We start from the raw sequence: 19365 nt of genomic DNA, 5'->3' as shown, positions 1-19365 counted from the left end.
AAAAAAAAAAAAAAAAAAAAATCATGAAAACACAAAAGACCTTCTTATCGCTTGGTATGTTAAATGCAATATGTCCATTTTTGTAAGTCATAATTTATTTTAATGTACCTGGAGAAGAACCTGATATACCTATTATGGTGTATGGTGGGCTATGGAACCCTGAAGAATGCACATTAATTGTTAACACGACCTTATGAACACAAAAGACAGTTTTAGAGCTTTACTTTTAAAAAATATTCTATGATATTCTGAAGACATATAGAAAAGGCTTTGCAGAATATTTTCAAAATGGCTTTTACTATAGATCTTTGAATCATTATCAATTCACAGAATTTTTTATATCTTATTTTCCTTACTTTCATCATGAAGTACGTTAGATTTTATATATTGGAGCACAGTACACAGATTTAGGAAAAATCTGTTTTTATCAGTTACTTCTGATAAAGCTGGTATTTCAGTCATCGTAAATGTATATCACATACTGACTGAAAGGTGACATCGTTAGATATTACAATTCAACAAAACCGAGTCTATCTTATTAGTATTTCAAGACAATATTTTATTTCTTCCCAACCCCCTCTTTATTTTCATAGAGTGCAGCTGAATTTGAAATCTATGGTTTCTGGCATATCTGGGGTAAGGTTATACTCAGAATTTACCAGATCTGTCAGTCTCTAACTTTCTTCCATAATTCATTATATCATTCCAGTTATAATTAGTTGTCTGGTAAAATTAAGAACAGTCTATTTCAGTGAATGCTCATGTGAACATTTAACAACTTTTTGTTAGAATGACAGCTTAATGGCAGAAAGAATAAACCAGAAAGGGAGAGTCACTAATGTAACCTTAGTTAACTCAATATTGCCAGCTCAATGGAAAATGCGAAGTCTTTGCATTTTTTTTGTTATTAATCATCATGCATATATTTCGTGTCAGGGGATGAGCAGCAGTTTGATGGCATTCCTGCCTCAACCAGCATGTTTTAAACTGACCTGTCTTCACCGCTGTGGCTCCCTAGAAACTTTGCTGCTGCTGAATGCTTTGACATTCATCTTGTCAGTGAAAGCTATTTTAACCTTTAAGATGCAGTTCCCTTCCAAGACTGCAAACTGTTGCTGCACATATACTACATTCTACCACTGCAAAGAAGAAAGGAAGCTGAACAGTTACTATTACTACAGATTATAGCTAGAATATATACATATCGTATGAACAGTTGTGTTTAGCAATGTACAGGAATTGTGTAGTCTGACTAGTGAGTGTGAATCAGTGCTCTTCAACTTACTACCTATACACCAGCCCTCTCTGACATGACTTTTCTGTGGAGAAACAGTCCCTACCTTACAGGGATATCGTGAGGACTAAATGAGATACTTCACGGATAGTCTTTAGAAGAGAAACTGCCACATAGTTCCACGTTAGTAATAATTTTTATTACTATTTTTTTAGATGGAGATACCCAATTCTTTCCCATGGACCTGCTCCCCATCCTTTCTATCTTTTAACTGTCTCTGCTGCCTAGACCCAAAAGTGGAGATAAGGGAGAATGCAAAAATTACTCCTTTCAGGATATTTCTCTATACATATTTGAACTCTAGTTTCACAGGATGGAGCACCACCATAGTTGTGGTGGGACAATACTTTCGTAGTATGAATCTCTTTCTTTTTCCCTGTCCTTTCTTCACCACTGCCTTTTCTCATTCATGCAGCTAGTCTATGGGCTGGGACTACATGTTGAATTGGAACAGAAGTGAAGCTTCACTTTGAGGCATTTTGGAATAGAGGGCTCATTTCTTTCAAGCTTTACTGAGAGACTTGATAGCAGAATCCTATAATTTTCTATGCTCAGGTTTGTATTAGACCAGAGGAAGTGCACGTCATGTATGTTTGCAGACAAGTGTGGGTGGCCTCACAGTGTTTTTTGTGTCATGTCCTAGAGCAGTGACGGTGAACCTTTTTGAGCTTTCAGTGATACAAATAGCCCACTGCGGCATGTGTGTCATAGGTTCGCCACCACTGTTCTAGAGGGGCAGCTAAAGGAGCCCATGTTCCTCACAGAGCATGGAGGCAGAGCTTCCCACAGTTGAGAGCATATTCAGGATGTTTCCTGTTGTGGCAGATACTACGCTGCACAATTGCCAGAACTTCTCCCTTTTCTTCCTGGCCATTAAGCTATCGAACATTTCTTGGCCACCTTTGAGTTAAAAGCTATATGAAACTCTGTGTACTCCCTTCTCTTATCCCCTACTGAATGTATATGCAGCAGGAGACATGATTCTAGCAAACAGCAGTCACTAAATTAGGAACTTAAATTCAATAATTCTTTTGATTATAAATGTACGCATTAATGAACAGTATTGTAACAATAGCTGTGACTTTGTTACCAAGGGGGGAGGGAATCACAAAGGTTAGATGGGGGGCACTGAAAATGTCTCATGAGATTATGGACTTAAGAAGGTGAAATAAGCAAATGTCTCCTTTAACTTAGAAATACAGGTCAAGTACAGTAATTATAATGAAACAAATTCTTTTTAAATTTTGAATTTCTACACACTTATAACTGTCTGCCACAGTAATTTATCTCATTTATTATTTCTCTCCTACTAGAATGGCAGTAGCTGGGGATTTAGCTCAGTGGCACCACACCTGCCTGACAAGCCCAAGGTCCTGAGTTTGATCCCTGGTACCAAAAAATAAATGTCTATGCACATACTAGAATGGCAGTTACTTTTGTTTTACATAGCAAATGCTAAGTATTTTGAATTTATCAAATTTTATATACATATACATAGCTTTATGTATTCTCTTATGAATTCTGTACTTGGCTAGAGTTTAACACTGAAGATAAATAACCTCAAAGATGAGACCAATATTATACATATTGTGTAAGTTCTTCTACATTGGAGTTGGAAAGTAGGTGATTTTTTTCAGTGATCTGTTGATTTAAATGAAGTACTATTAAAAGAGCCCTCCAGGGTTTTAAAAGCAAGTATAAATTTGTCATGCACGGCAGTACACGTTTGTAGTTCCAGCTGCTTGGGAGGCTGAGGCAGGAGGATCACAAGTTCAAATCTACAGCACTTGCCCTAGTAAGCATGAGGCCCTGTGTTCAATCCCTGGTAGTACAACAACACGAAACAAAAATAAAATAGGAATCAATTTAATAATGCCTTTCTCAAGGTATTAAGTTCTGTTTAATTTTATCTTCTTGTGTAGGCAATTTTGTTGCCCTTACTCTGCCCCGGCCAGCAGGGTTTGTAATCGGCAGAGCTCGAGAAGGGGAAATACCTGGAAATGGGACAAGAGGGGCGCAGAGAGGAGACCAAGCAGAGGCTTGTCAAGGTCTCGTTTATTTGCAGGCACAAGCAGTATATAAAGGCAAAAACCACAAAATTGTAAGAGGAAGTGGCTAATGATAAAATGATAAAGGAGAAATATATTGTACAGTAACAGTCATGATGAGATACAGTTGTTATGTAACAGATTAGGTCATTAAATGAGCAAGGCCGTTAGTACAGTCATCGTCACGTCTGTGCCAGTGAGGTGACTCAGATGTAAACATGGAGGTGGTTATGTTAGGCTCAAAAACAACTCTGAGAGTATAAATATTTGGTCTCCTACATTACTCTAAAATTAAATCAGACTAGTCATTGTGAAATTTTCAGCTTAAAATTCAGAGGCAAAGATTCATTTGACGACAGACAACAGAGTTTTTGTTTTTAACCCCAAGGATTTAGTGTATCCAACTTTTATTAACCTATGGAAATATAAATGAGTGAAAATCGAATGAGATTAATGTGCTCTGTAGGTTGGGACTCAACATTAAAATGCAAAAAAATATACTTATATTCTGTATGATATAAATAATTTATCTTGATCACTGCTGTATACTGAGCTGTAAAACTAATGGCTGACTAAATAAGAATTTTTATGAATGAGTAAATTGATCAAGTTTCATTCAATTTTAATTATATGTAGTGTACATTACTCACTTTTGTATATGGAGGGCAAGGTGTTTATAATAAGAAGTTAAAGATTCTAAATTACTTTTTCCCCTTGTTGAGAATCAAGATCTGTCACGTAAAGTTACAAGATCCCAATAATGAATGTAATTATGCTGTATACCTAAAATGTACCAATAAACTCAATGAGGAAAGAAAAAGATTCTAAATTACTGACAGCTCAATGACCCTTGAAATTCTTAAGATGATATAAAGTTCTCTGATGGAAAAATGTTGGTATTATATTATTGTAGTTGAGTTAGTTTTTTAAAAGTACTTTTCAGGGGCTGGGGATTTTAGCTCAGTGGCATTGACCTGCCTCACAATGGCAAGGTCCTGAGTTCGATTCCAGGTACTGCAAAAAATAAAATTAAAATAAAACTACTTTTCAGTGGCTTCTTAGTATTAATGTGTTTAGGAAGAACAATAATTATTTTTCACTTTAACTGTCACACATTCAAGATAGAAAAGACTAGTGTAAGAAACCCTTTAAGTACCTATTTCTCACTTTCAACAATTATTTGTTACTATTCTTATTTTATTTGTCCACATCCAACTTTTTTCTCTTTTTTGCTATTTAACAAATTTTAGGTATCTATTATTTTAACTATAATTATTTTAGAATGTATCTCTAAAGGATAAAGATGTTTTTATAACATTATACAAATATCATTTAGCACATCTAACAAATTATTAGTAATTCCTTAATAGAATACAGTCCATGTTCAACTTTGGCTTGATTTTTCAAAACTGTCTTATACTTTTTAAAAAATTAAACCCAAACAATGTTCTTAACAATTAAACTTGGTTACTATGCTTAAAGTTTGTTTTCATAGAAAATTGTTTCGCCTTTTTTTAGTGCTTATTTGTTGAGGAAACTAGGTCATTCATTCGTTAGAAATTCCCTCATTCTGAATTTGGTTCATTGCATCATGGTACAGGTCAACATGTTTTTGTTTTCTATAAAAACAGCAGGTAGATCTCACACATGCGTAATTTTCTTTTAGTAAGAATACTTCATAGGTAATACTATATACTTCCTATTGCATTAAGAGGCCCATAATATTTGACTCTGCTTTTAATGATCTTAATACTGACAACTGACCTCAAGTATAGCAGGTCTCATCCATCATTGTGAAATGCTACAACTTTCACCAAATAGTATTAGTTACTAATGACCACTGGCCAGATCCATTATTTCATCAAGAATTGCAAAATAGTGATTTTATAACTTTCTATCTTTTCTTATTTCTCATTAGAAGAAATTTCTTATGGTTACTCTGAAATATAATTCATAGCAAAGTATCCCGATAACACTTTCAGCATGAGTCAGTGTTCTAGGGATTTGCAGGAGGGAGCAATGAATCTCCTCACCCAACCTATTCTACACTCTCCCTCAGTCTCACCAGGCGGTTTCACTGTGAAACCTTGTAGGTCTCAAATGGGCTAGGATAAAAGGTGACTGTACTCCAAGGTGGGTGCAAGGATTTAGGATAGGGAAGGCCTCTGCCCAGGAAAGAGACAATACCTCAAGCAGACTCTAGGAGATGGAATCCAAGTCTTCTGAGCTATCCTGGACGTCGGTGCTCTCTGTGGATTCACTGGGTTCCTTGGTATCACTGCCACTATCTGTGGCAGCTGGGCTATCCTGCTGGCAGGACTTCTCGGAATGAGGAAATGTGCCGTCATGGGTCTCCTGGTTCTCCCTGGAGCCCAGTAGCAAATGGCCGCCCTTCTTCAGCTCCAGCTGCCGTCTCAGCTCACATGCCATCTGCGAGAGATCCCGCCTCATCACATAAGCATCCTCCCCGTCTGCGTAGTATCTGGGCTCCACCACATTGACTTGGAAATTGAGGCTGTGAGAGTAGAGGTGCAAGGCCGCCCGATTACTCTTCCGGACGTGCAGGGACACGTACCTGGCACCGAAGTTCTCCACCATGGCCCGTGAGGCCTGCTCCATCAGGTTCTTCGCCAGGCCGAGGCGCCGGTGTGAGCGCTTCACGGCCAGCGAGGTGACGTGTCCTTGGGTGACGTCGTCAGGGTCCTCCTCCATTTTGGCCAGAACGTAGCCTACGACCTTGCCATCCTCATCCTCGGCGATGTAGGAGAGTTGTGGCCAGGAGAGGATGTGGTACAAATAGTACTTCATCTGGTAGTTCTCGGGCAAGCACAGGAGGTTGCAGTGCTGCATGTTCATCAGGTCGTCTGGCCGGGCATTGCGGATGTTCATGATGGCGGAGAGCGCGGAGCTGCCCTGCAGGCTGCGAGCCACAGAGACACCGTCTCCGAGTGCAGGGAGCACCGTCTGTGTCAGGGAATGGAGTCCGGGTGGCCAAAATCACTAGCTCGCTCGCAGCTGCCGGATAGCGGGAAGGGAGGCTAAACACGGAAGGGGTGGGGCTAAACCCGGCTTCCGGAAGTGTGCTGCTCCCAGCCAATGAGGTCTCCACTTCCTTGTGCTAGTGCCTGTGTTCACCCCCGCTTAGGCGGGGTGTGGAGAAAGGACTTCCTTCTCGTTTTCTAGGTTGAGGTGAAGGGTTCCGTTCACGTCTGCCATTATTCTTTTATTTGTTTCGACTGTAACTTTTGAAATATGAATAAATCTACTTTTCTTTTTTCCTGTAACCTGAGTAAACATAATAACCAGAATTTGGACAACGAACCAGAATATTGCCTGCATCCCAAGAGCTCACCTGTGTCACCTTCTAGTACCTATCAACCTCCATGTCCAAAGAGTAAGTATTGTTATACTTCTAACAGACTTAAATACATGCATTCTTTTTTTTTTTTTTTGTTTTGTTTTTGGTACTAGGGGTCGAACTCAGGTCTTTGTGCTTGCGAGACAGGCAGCAAACCTCTGAGCTAAATCCCCGGCCCAATACATGCATTCTTTTTGTGTCCAAGTTGTGTTTTTTGTTTGTTTGTTTTGGTTTGGTTTGGTTTTTTTTTTTTTCCATTTGCTGTAAGTAAATTTTAGCCACTTTGTCTATAATTGAGAGTTTGTTACACTCTTTCTTGTTTGATACTCCAGTGCCTAAATATATTACGGTGCATTTATTGATTCTACAACTGCTAGCCATTTGCGTTACATATTTCCAGTTGAATATACCTGAACATTTTAGAATGTGCCTTGTGGATGAATGAATATTTACTTAGAACTAGAATTACTGAATTAGAGAATATAAGGATTTTCAACTTTTATAAATATTGCTAAGCAACTTTTCAAGTGACTGCCCCACATTGTTTCCCTACTTTAAAAATAATTTTTAAATTTTAGCCTTTCTTGTGTGTGGTAGAGATGCCACATTGTGGTTTTATTTTACATGTTCCTGATGACTACTAAAGTTATGTACCTTTTTACAGGGTTATTAGCTGTTGTATACCCTCTTTGCTCAAGTCTTTTGCTCATTTTTTGGTTGGGTTGTGTCTTTTTCGTGCTACACTAGATTTCATATATTTATAATAAATACTATTTTATACTGTTTTTGTTTCTCTTGATGGTGATTTTTGACACCAAGTGTGAACTTTAATAATGCAGTTTGTTCAGTTTTTAAATTTTGGAGCTAGTATTTTTCTCTGTGTGTACATCTTTGTGTGTGCTTTTCAGGAAATCATTGCCCATTCTGTGGCCACCAAGGTGTTCTGTTTTCTTGTCTTTTACATTTTAGGGTTAATCTGCAATCTATTGGATTATTATTGTGTGTGTGTGTGTGTGTGTGTACTGGGGATCAAAGCCAGAGCCTTTCAAATGCCACTGAGTTACATTCCTAGCTTTTATTGCTTGGATCCTAAATAGTGTCAAAAGCTGAAGTGTTGAAAGCTTTGTCCTCAGCTGGTGAAGCTATTAGGAAATGATGGACACTTTGGGGTGGGACTAGATTGAAGAAGTACATCATTGGGGATATGCCCTTGAAGAGTATGTTAGGACCCCAGCTCCTTCTTCTCTTCTTTGCTTCCTGGCCTCCATGAAGTGAGTGGCTTTGCTGCACCATGTACTCCTTATCATAATGTTCTGTCTCATCACAGGCCCAAAGCAATGGGCCAAATAAGCATGGATTGAAACCTCTGAAACCATGAGCAAAAGAAATTTTGTCTTCTTTTAAGTTGATTTTCTTATTTTGTCATGATGATGGAAAACTAAGACATTAGTTCTGAAATTTATTATTTTTTTGTATGTTGTGAGGTAGCAGTTCAGCTATTTTTTCCTGCCTAGATAATTCATTTAGCACCATTTATAATTTTTTAAAGAAACCATCATTTTTTTCTCCACTGTACAGCTATGTTACTTTTGCCATAAATCCCAAGTTCTGTTTCTAGATACATTTTATACCATCTTGATAAAGCAAGATTTTGGGTATTTCTTACCAGTATTTGGCACCCAACTTTTATAAGCTCTGTTTGTATATAAGCTAATTGTAAGCCTCATATTCTCTCCATATATTATACAATCTCTCTTCCCAGTTTCTTTAGGAACTTAAACATTGAAGTTTATTCTGTTGTAATTATGTCATCTCTAGGTCATGAATATTGACTTGTGTTAGCATTCTTTCCAGTGGGAATGCACAGTCCTTGAATAGCTATAGTAGTCTAGAGCTGTGATTTGTGACACAGCTTGAATAGCTACTGCTTGTTGTTAGTTTGATAATTAGCAGTGCTTTCATAATATATTTTAAAGATTTAAAATAAAAGTTTGGCTCCTTGATGTTTTGACTGTATACTTTGTAACAATTATTTGCTAGTATTATTCATACTAAAAAATTTCTCTTTTTACTGGGGATTGAACTTGGGACCTTGTGCTTGCAAGGCAGATGCTGAAACCACTGAGCTAAATCCCCATCCCAGAGATTTCTCTTTTATATTGTACTTCACCCTATAGACAAGAATATGTGAGCTGGGGATTTAGCTCAGTGGTTTCGCTGGCTGCCTTGCAAGCTCAAGGGCCTGGGTTCAATTCCTTGTACCAAAAGAAAAAGAGTATGTGTTTTGAGGTGATGTAGCAATTAAAGCATGATCCAGATCTCATATGATAGTTTCTTTAAAAAGCATGAAGTATAAAAACTTACGTACATTATGTTCTTTGATACAGATGTTTTAAATGCAGCCTAGGTTAATTATAGATACTGTATCCTACTACACAGATTACTTTCTGGCTTAATGTCTAGCAGAGTAGTAGCCAGTAGATAAACACTTGGCTTATACCAGAGTAGGCAGCATACCAAAACCAACAGCAGCAAGCATGGTTTTTAATTTACAACAATGTATCTTACTTGTAAACAAAGAGTACATTATGGCATCTCCTCTGTCAGAAGAAAGGAGATCTATTTGATTAGAGCAGTAAGAAGAAATCTTTCTCTCCCTCCCCTCCCCTCCCCTTCCCTTCCCTTCCCTCCCCTTCGCTCTGTACTGGGAATGGAACTTGTGCATGTGAGGCAGGCGGTGGCACAACTGAGCTAAATCCCCAGCCCTATACTTCTTTGTTGACAGAGGGGTTGCTATCAAATTCCCTCTGTGTTTGCACATTCATTTCCATTGCAATGGGAAGCATGGATGCAACACTAAAGACACTTAACACTTTTACATGGTGTGGGCTATAAGTAGGACATGATTTGACCCCTCTTACTGAGGTCAAGTAAAAATTTTCTCTGATGAATCATAATGTACGTCTAATTTCTGGGTTATAGATCCAGAACTTCTTATAAGAGATTATTGATAGTCTTTTTTATCATAAGTAGAACGCCTTGGTAATTCTTTACTAACACTTTGTAAATATATGAATGTCCTATAATGGGAGTTTCTGTTGTTATATCAGGCTTTAAGTCATATTTATTAATATTTTATGGGGAGAAAGCCCCATCTTTTTACAAGCTGTGTTTCTCATGCTCATGAGATCTAAGGGTAAGACATTAATTATTTGAGTATGATTTCTGCACAACTCTTAGTCATTTATCAGCCTTTTGTTTCTATATCTTATATCCTACACTAATATGAAGCATTAATGAATGAATAAATAACCTTTATATACTTAACTTTTTTTTTTCCAGTACTGGGGATTGAACTCGGGTCCTTTACAATGAGGTACATCACAAGCCCCCCCCACCCCCCGTTTTTTGTTTTTTGTTTTTTTTTGAGACAGCAGATTCTCTCTAAGTCATCTAAGTCACTAAGGGGCCCAGTTTGGGCCCAAACTTGTAATCTTTCTGCTTATGCTTTCCAGAGTACTGTGATTATCTATATAATTTCTTTAGAACATGAATTGCAAACTCTATTTCCTCCTCACTTTTGATGGAGGAGTTTACTATAAATCTTATGAAAAGATTTTGAATAATTTTTAAATCCTTCTCCCTCTGAGTCTTTCTATCAATGTAGGAGATATTGTACATCTTGAAAAAAATATGGAAAATTCCCTACAAATTTATTTAGGCAACTTTTATTCATCCATATGAATGAATGTAACACTTATAAGTGGTCATCGCAGTGACAATAGCTGTCACAGTTGCTTTACTTGGCTTCCTAAAATATAGGATTGGCAAATTGTGAAAATAAGAAAAAATAGACTCATTGGAAGAATTAGGAGGATATCAGCTATTTATCTGTTACTTTTACCATCATCTCTTTTGTCTACCTTTCTCATTTTAAGGAACAAGAAAGCAAGATGAAGATCAGTGGGCCCAACAACATTGGGAAGAAGAGACAGTCTATTAAGCAGAAGTCTGTTTTAGTTTGTTTGATTCTGTTTAATCCAGAATCTGAGGCCAAATATTGGAGCCAGCCAACAATAAGAATGGCTTTCAGAAGCAATTAGTTGGACCAAGAGAGGGAAAATGGTAGTTACTGTGACTGCGGTGAAAACCAAGGCATTTTCATGCTGAAGATATTAGGATAGCAATGCAGTTTATTATAAGGGAACTGTATAAAGAGTCATCAATAAGTGGACAAATAGACATTTTTTATACCTGAGGTGATAAGCTCTCATTAGGTTCTCCATTGTCCATAGCCAGTCCTGTGGGAAAATAAGAACAGATAGTAAAGAGTTTTCTATACTTATGTTATTGCATATTCCAAAGCTACTTTTTTTTCCTGATAGTGCTGCTGACAGGGCATATCTACATAAATATGAGATCACAATTTTGAAAAATATCATCTCAAAGTTAATACTGCATCTGAAGTGTGGATAGTGGATAAAAGACAGTCAAAAGACTGCTGTTGCATTTAAATAGGAGAAAAGAAGCTGGGCTTAATATGAGCCAGAACAATAACACTGCAGTTTTTGTTCAGCTAACATTAGAATGTGATTTTATATTTGGGAGTGTTTGGACAACACAGGGACTACTAGCTTTAGACAAAGAGGTGCTTAAGACCAATATAGACAAAGCCTTAGTCAGAATAGTAGCTATAGGCGATGGAAGAAATCAAACTCATATTGAGCAACGCATTATTCTTTGTTTTAGGTATCTGTGTTCACACCTACAATAATTCCTTTTTCCTTATTACAAAAGATACACGCACCATATGATTATGGATAAGACTTATTGCTAGGGTTCTTAACAAGGTTGCTTGAAAGGAGGAAAAAGCCTGTTGGCTTCTTATGATGAAAGTCATGACTCTGGCATGCTTGTTTAAGTTAGATCCAATGAAATCTTTGGATCAGAGGCATATCCACCATGCTGCTTCAGCACTTGCTGACTCTACCCAAGACTGGGGACATTTGTGAAATTTGAGAGGGCCTTGGGACGTCGATAATAGGTTTTATCCTAGAAGAGGACCTTATTCCTGTCAGTATAAGTATGCCATGTTCTAAGAAGGGAAACAGAAATAAATTCGTCTTTGTAGTAAGAAGATCTACATAAGAAGTGAGATTTCCAGAAAAGAAGTGGCTAATGGGAGCTCATCAACATCTTTGATGAAGACAAAATTTCTAGTAGCCAAAACATTATGTAAAGCCTCAGACCAAATTTGAGAGAACAAAGAAAAGCTTTCATCAGCCCCTCAAGAAATGTGTGTCAGTGTGAACTAGAGGTCTACATGGTTCATGGGTTGTATTGGAAGGGAAAGAAAGTAAATCATAGAGACTTCTGTAAAATATTTAATCGTATACTTATGAGATGCAGGATAACAAAAGGATAGTGTTACCAGGTTGTGGGATTTTGGGGACTCCTCCTGGAGATTATTTCTGGGTTCTTGTCCTCAATGAACAAGTGGTCAAGACACATGTAAAAGTTGGCAATATTTTACATTTATTAAAGGTGGAACAATAAATATGCCCTGCCCAATGAGTACAGGCCAATTAAACTGGAAAGAAAAGTACACTCTGCACACTGAGAGTCCACTAAAGGAAGTGATCGCAGTGGCAGTGAGGTTAATGGCCACTGTCTTTTGTATCTCCCATTCCTCAGGCTTCTGTTGGATCTAGGCTGTCCTAACAAAAACCTGCTCAATTTTGCACCAGAACAATTGAAGATGAAACTTTCTGATTGGTCGTTGGAGCAAGGGCTTGGAAACTATTCTGTGTAGAAAAGGGCTAAAGGGTGTTACCAGAACCCCTGTAGTTCTTGTCTCCTGTGAGCCACTCCATCACAAACTAAGTAAAGAACAAAGACAAAAAAGGAGACTTAGAGAAAAAGCTAGGTTTGGGTCTGATCAGCAAAGATAAAGGCTCTCTGAGCTTGCCATTATGTATTAGGTTCACCAGGAGTATCAGATGACCCAGAGGGCAGCAATAATCCTAAAGTGACAAGGATTTTAGAATCTCGGAGGGAGGGAGGAAGGGAGGGAGGTGGTGATCCAATGACCATGAGGATCTTACGCTGATGAGGACCTTACTCTGATTAGGATGGTGGATAAGCAAAATATACTTATAACAACAGTTGGGATGAGTTAAGCTAATAAGGAATTTGTGCCTCCCCAGGTGAAACCTTTTACTCAAGGAACCAGGAAGTCTTCAGCTGATGTAATTTTGCCCTTGAGTGTCACAGCATAATGGGACTGTTGAGGCCTCAGACATCCCTAATCATAATTTAATTGTGAAATAATTTTTTCCCAAAAATTATGCAGATTGGCTCCTGCTAGTGCTGCATGTGTCCCGGATTTCCATGATTGGTCACCCCCACTTGTCCAGCCAGCTGGCCACCCTGATCGTCTGCCTCAGTAAGGTTAGGAGTGACAGGAAAAGAAGGCATGTGTTAAGATACTTAAAATTGGGATTATCTCTTATACTTTCCTGCATTGCCAAATGAATGGAAGTGTGAGGAATTTTTTTCAAGCATTTATTGAAAAATTCAGATGACTCAGCATTAAGCTTGATGCAGAAGTACAATCAGATTTGATTTCCAGACATGGTAGGTAAGCAATCACTACAGTGATCATTGTTGCATATCATAGAAGAGCCTGTGCAGGCTTCAAGGACATTTAGCATTTGCTTCAGTTCAAATATTTCCTTTATGTGAAGCTGTCTCTGCTTTCCTTTACCCTGGAAAAATTAGTTGCTTCCTTGTTTGCTGGCCACTTACACTCGCATCTATGTTACCTGTGTATCTCATGCTTCATTACTAATTTATTTACTCTGTATTTCTTGAGAACATGGCTGTATCTTATGAAAATAGCTGTTTTTCAGCTGCATGGGGTGACTCATAACTGTAATCCCAGCACTTGGAGCTCAGAGAATCACCCTGATTTCATGGCCAGCCAGCATGCACTGTATAGTGAGTTCAAGGCCAATTTGGACTACATAGGGGGACTCAAAACAAAAAGAGACACAAACACACACTGTTGGTTTTCTAAAGGACTAGCAAATTGCATATTGCCTAGAATATCTTAAGTGAATGCTTGTAGAATGCATATGTAATTGGAAATATATATGATAGGACAAACAAATCCATTATGAAATCCAAATAAATTATATGATCATAGTACATATTTTTATATGATGATATTGCTTAAATTGTGTAATGAAAACATGTGGTACTTATGCTGCACACTTTTTATACTTAGCATTATTTACCAAATGTTACATTGTTTAGGCTACTCAAAGATTTGGAGATCATTTTCATTACCTAGAAGAAAAGCAAATTGACAATAATTTAGTAGTCAGTATACAGCACTGAATTTCTATTTTATACATTGGGAAGTACTAATATTCATTGTTGTACTAATATTTGTTTTTGGCTATTTACTGTCAAATTGCATTTTTCAGATTATATTACCAACTAGCTCCCAGAGACAGTTGGCCTAAGTAAGGTGGAGGGTATGATGGAGGATGTGGGTGGGGAGGAGAGGAGAAAGAATAAGAGGGAAACAGATTATTTCTTGTCTAGTAGTTCATCCTTCATGGCTTATACCAGTCTTACAGTACTGGGTGATTTCTTTCTTTGGTTTTAGCTTTGCACAAGACAGGCTATGTATGCGGAGTTCTAGTTCCTAGCAGGAAATCCTGACTTCTAATTTCTGATAAGACTTTTTCCCTTTATTACTGCAGCTGTAGAAGTGGTAGTGCTTCCTTACAATTGCTAATCTTTGGTTGCTTCACCAGTGCCTCTTGGCTTCTCAGCTTTTCCGTCACTCATTCATTAAATATCCTTAATTTAAATAACCTAGAGTGGTTTCATAGCTGGTTCTTGACTGATGTAAACATTACAATAATTGGTAATGTTTTTAAAGGAAAGTTACATTTTGTTGTGATTTTCAGTCCAGCATATGGAACCTAAATACTTCAGGCATTAATAAATGATGTAATAAGACAATGTATTCAGATACAGTGCTAGTAGATATGGTCTTCATGCTTATGAGAAGGAAAGACTTTTTAAAATTTATAGAATTCATGCTGGCAGAACCAGAAACTTGTTACATCAAGTGCAGAATATTTCCATGTGTGTTCCAGTCGCCTCTAAATGCCATCAAGAAGTCAGTACAAGGACTTTGGAGATAGAAGTCACTGGTAGTACTGGATTAAGAGTGATTTGTGCAAAAGCCCATGAACATTATTGCATGGAAATACATATGTGTGTGAGTGAAGAGTAACCGTGGATACCAAGTAATGAGCAGAGTCCGATATAGCGTGAAATGGAATTCAGAAATCACATTGGAACTGTGAGAAGAAACTTGATTTCCATTCTTCAGTCAATCACTTACATAACTATGTCTTCGACAGAGCATCTTTCTGGGCTCTTTTTTTTTCCTATACAGGTTAGCAATCTATATAATAACCTTGCTGCTTTGTTTGGATAATGAAATGAAACTATATAAGAATGTTAGATAAAAGATTATTATGTCAGATGCATTTTTAAAACAATTCATGTACATATACCAAGGAATATAAAAATAACATAGGTTGTAGTTTATATCTACAGGTCTCCCAAGCCTCATGAGCTCATAGGTGGGGCTTTTGGGAGGTGGCTGGATCGTGAATATGTAATACTCATCATTGGATTAGTCCACTTATGGATTTAATAGCTGGGTATAATATTGGGAGGTGAGATAGGGAGATAGATGGATTTTCCCTTAAGCCTGGTAGGAAGAGGTAGGTCACCCTGGTTGCCTGGTTGTACCCCAGTTGCATGGAGATATATATATATATATTTTTTTTTTCTCCTTCCTTGATGATGGCACACTGTTTCGCTCTGCCATACCATAAGCAAGCCTCCTCTACCACGTCCCTCTGCCATGCCACCTGCCTTGGAGTCAGCTGACTTTGGACTGAAACTTTTACAAACTGGTCAAAATAAACCTCTGCTCCTTTAACATGTGGTTGTTGAGTATTTTGTCCCAGCAATGAGAAAGTAACTAAGACCGTGTACTATAAATATGTACTAATATGAAATAAATAGAATAATTCATCCTGAAGCCCTGAGGTGCTGACTGATTATATATATATGTATGTATGTATATATATAGTTGATAAGAACAAAACTACTGGACAAAGTAGCAACTTCTGGGAAGATGGCAGAGTGGTGAGCAGCAGAGAAAGAGCCTGTCTGGGATTTGGTGTCCTAGCAAGCACTGGAATATAGCACCGTGAGGAAGAGAAGGAGGGAAGTGGGTCCCAGGGGCCCAGGAAGGATCTGAGGTGAGAATTGAAGTCTACAGGGAGAGTGGAGAGGTACCAAGAGCAGAGAAGAGGAGAGAGATACCAGGCAGCGCTCTCTCCCAGAGCCTAGATTCTTGGCAAGGGAATGATGGGCGGAACCTGTAAACCCGTGGTGACTTCTGGCAACCCCATAAGGCCTCCATGGAGAAAAACATTAATGGAATGGAACAGTAGATACACTGGACCGCAGCAGCTGGTGAATTATCTGGGTTCAGACCTTGGCCAGGAAAGGGTGATTAGCTGGTGGCCATCTTGGAGAGGGGCCAACTGAACTCGGAACTCAGAACAGCTGCGGGCTGACTCTATCTAGTGGTTACCCAAACCTGGGCTGAGGGGCAGATTCAAGTCAGCAGGAAGTCAGGGAGCGGAGTTCAAGCCAAGGGAGCAACAGACTGTTGTAGGCTCAAGGAATCTGGTTCCAGCGTCCAGAAATCAGCCTGAACTTCAGAGGAACTAAATGGGAAAGCTGGCTGGAATTTTCCATTACCCTACTAGGAAACTGCCTCTAGCTTGCTGGGATTAATCAATTTGACTCTGGACTCTTTGCCCACATTGCCTGACAGCAGAGACATACCTTGAATTGGATTTTTTTTCTTTCTCCTTTCTAGTTTTTGTTTTGTTTTCTTGATTCTTTGAATGTAGTTTCTAGTTTGTTGTTCTGTTCTGTCCTTGTTTTTATTTTTTCCTTTTCTCTTTCTCACCTTCTTCACCAGTTTCCTAGTTTATCCTGCAGTCTTGCTTCTCATCTCTTCCTCTTTTCCTATTCCTGTTTTTTAACCCCCTAACCCCATTTAAATATTTTCCTAAGAGTAAAATTGCTATAATTTGTCATTTTCTACACTTTTTTATGCTCTTGGTTTTGTTGATCGTACTACTTTAGCCAAGGTGACATAATCATGCTAATCAGTTGTTCCTCCTGATATTCCAAGACTGAGATTGCCTAAGGGCCTTTAAAGAAATACCCAAGCCTATAGGCAGCTGGGTCAAAAAGGCAGAAACATCTCATCCCCAATAAGTGAAGAGGTAGGATCCTGCAACAGACTCAAAACCCAAAAGGAAGCTACATCTGGAAAATGCTTCTGAGAAGTAGTAATTTCCTGAGTACCGAATAAGCAATTTATAAGCATCAACCCAGGAAAACTGTTGGACAAAGCAAAGGTAATCTAGAAGTGCAAGATAGCAGAATATATGAATGAGTTTCAAAATAATTAGATTAGGAGAAATAGTACTGGGATAAGAAAAGGGAAAGTGAACAATTGTATGTTTTTAAAAAGACTCAAGAGAAGAAAAGTAATTTATCTCATATTCCCCCATTTAAATCTTGTAGTATGTTCCATTGCCACTTATAGGACCAGCTTTGTATTTCATGGTTTTCTTGAATCTTGAGATATGACTAGTGATCTCATCTATATAGTGAAGTAAGAAGTAAAGAGTTTTTTCTTATTGAGTTTATTGGTACATACGCAAGAAGTAAAGGGATTAAGTCAGATGATATAACCAATTGAGAACTTAGTCATAGAATTTTAAAGAGTCCTCAGGATGCCAAACTCCTACATAAATTGCTTTTTTATTTCCTGGTGTACAGCTGATTGCCAACATTTATAAATGTTGTTCCTTTATCATCTCCATTCTGCATGGTCTTGTCACTTTGATAGTTGACTTAATTATTTTATGTGTGTGTGCCAGAATTCAGTTGCTAAAAAGCGAATTCTGTTCAAACTCAGGGAATTAATAAATCTTTCTGTGATTATCTAAGTGAAAATTCACTTCTTTTTAGAATTTCTTTCCAAAAGAAATTTTGTTTAACAATCATATGAAATATACTTTTTTCCATGGGTTGAACCACATACCTTGGATATTTCCTCATTTCTAAAATTCTGTAGTAGTTTAGAACAGATTTTGCTTTTGTTGGGGTAGGCTGATGAGAATCAAAATGAAGGTGGATGATACAGTGTTTTGATGTTAGGTTGGAATTCAGAAAGTGAAAATCACTTCCTTTACCCCATAGCAAATAACTACAAAAAAATTTTACACTGAACAAGGGAAAAATGATGAATTATTTTTTCCTCGGTGTTAATAATTCTTTCTAATTTTTAATTTTAGCTATTATTAACATAAATTTATTGTCTACATAAATTGGTTTCAGTGTGATATTTCTGCCTAATAATTTGCTATTATTTTCAATATGACAGCAATAACTGTCAAATAATGCTCCCCTGGTTATACCATTTCCGTAGTTCAAAGCTAGAATTAATTTGCAAGATGGAAAGTGCTAAAAGTATCTACACAAATTTTCTTGCTGACTAAGCTTTGGGAAATCTGATCTAGCATTGCTTTGTTACAAGAAACGAATATAAACGACATGGGAGTATCTATCTAAAGTCTTTTTGCAGAGTGTTTTCCTAATCTGGGCAGAAATCAGAGCATTTGCATTTGCCATACTTAGGCCTTGAAGAAGTAGAACTTGATTTATAGGGTCAGTGTGAAAATGGAAATACTTTGCCTTTTAATATTTCATTGAGAAGATTCAAAAAATCTAAGTTTGGTGGAGATTCTTAGTGCGCTCACTAAGGTCATTCCCTGATTCAAGGCGAAGTCAACACTCCAGTCAAGATGTGTAAGCAGAACAGTGCAATATTATGAACATGGGGCTGAATGTTTCAGCTGTATCGATGATTCACCCACAGTCATGCTGTCAATTAAGCACTGGTTCATGATTCCTCTCCTAATTAATTCAAGAAATATAGAGCATTTTTAATTTTTTTCTCTTCTGCAATATTCTCCCTCCTTCTCCCCCGCCCCGGGTTTTCTCTTGCTCTCACTTTCCCAGCACAGCACATATTGAACATGCAAAGGATATAACACAGAAGAAAGGTGACACTTGGCCACTAGTCTCCTGGCTCACTTTGCTAATCTGCTTCACCTGCCATCACTAATTAGAGTGAAGAGATCACTACTGCTGTTGCTGCTGTATTGAAATGCACATCGAGAGCCTTACATAATGCTTTTCCACTTGATGAACTTATTATTCAGTGTGTAATGTAAGAGGACAAGAGAATAACTTTCAAGGATTTAGAGCCTTTTGTGGCTAAATGTGCCTGTATAAAAGAATATGTAACATACAGGCTGAGTTTAAAAGTGATAAAATAAATTACATATTCAATACTGAGCTAAGAATTAGGCTTACACCTTTGAAGTCACTTTTATGTCTTCCTCTGTAGCAATAATCTCTGTCCTGTTTTGTTTACGAAAGGTCCTCATTTCTTTATGTCCTTAATTTATGAA

The 19365-nt window shown here is 37.8% G+C and overlaps 1 protein-coding gene across 1 annotated transcript in view; it reads right to left on the bottom strand.

Annotated features, from left to right (window-relative positions):
• Positions 1-6234, bottom strand: part of Naa11 (N-alpha-acetyltransferase 11, NatA catalytic subunit) — a 7137-nt gene extending 903 nt beyond the window's left edge. The window contains exon 1 of the mRNA XM_010628468.2: positions 5530-6234. Within this exon, the coding sequence (XP_010626770.1) occupies positions 5542-6231 (690 nt within the window). The 5' untranslated portion in view covers positions 6232-6234 and the 3' untranslated portion in view covers positions 5530-5541. The remainder of the gene's footprint in view (positions 1-5529) is intronic.
• Between the last annotated feature and the right edge of the window lie 13131 nt (positions 6235-19365).

The sequence above is a fragment of the Fukomys damarensis genome, unplaced genomic scaffold (genome assembly GCF_012274545.1).
Source record: "Fukomys damarensis isolate Sample0158 unplaced genomic scaffold, DMR_v1.0_HiC HiC_scaffold_32, whole genome shotgun sequence".
In the NCBI taxonomy this organism is placed as follows: Eukaryota; Metazoa; Chordata; class Mammalia; order Rodentia; family Bathyergidae; genus Fukomys; species Fukomys damarensis.
This window is presented reverse-complemented; position numbering and strand designations above follow the sequence as displayed.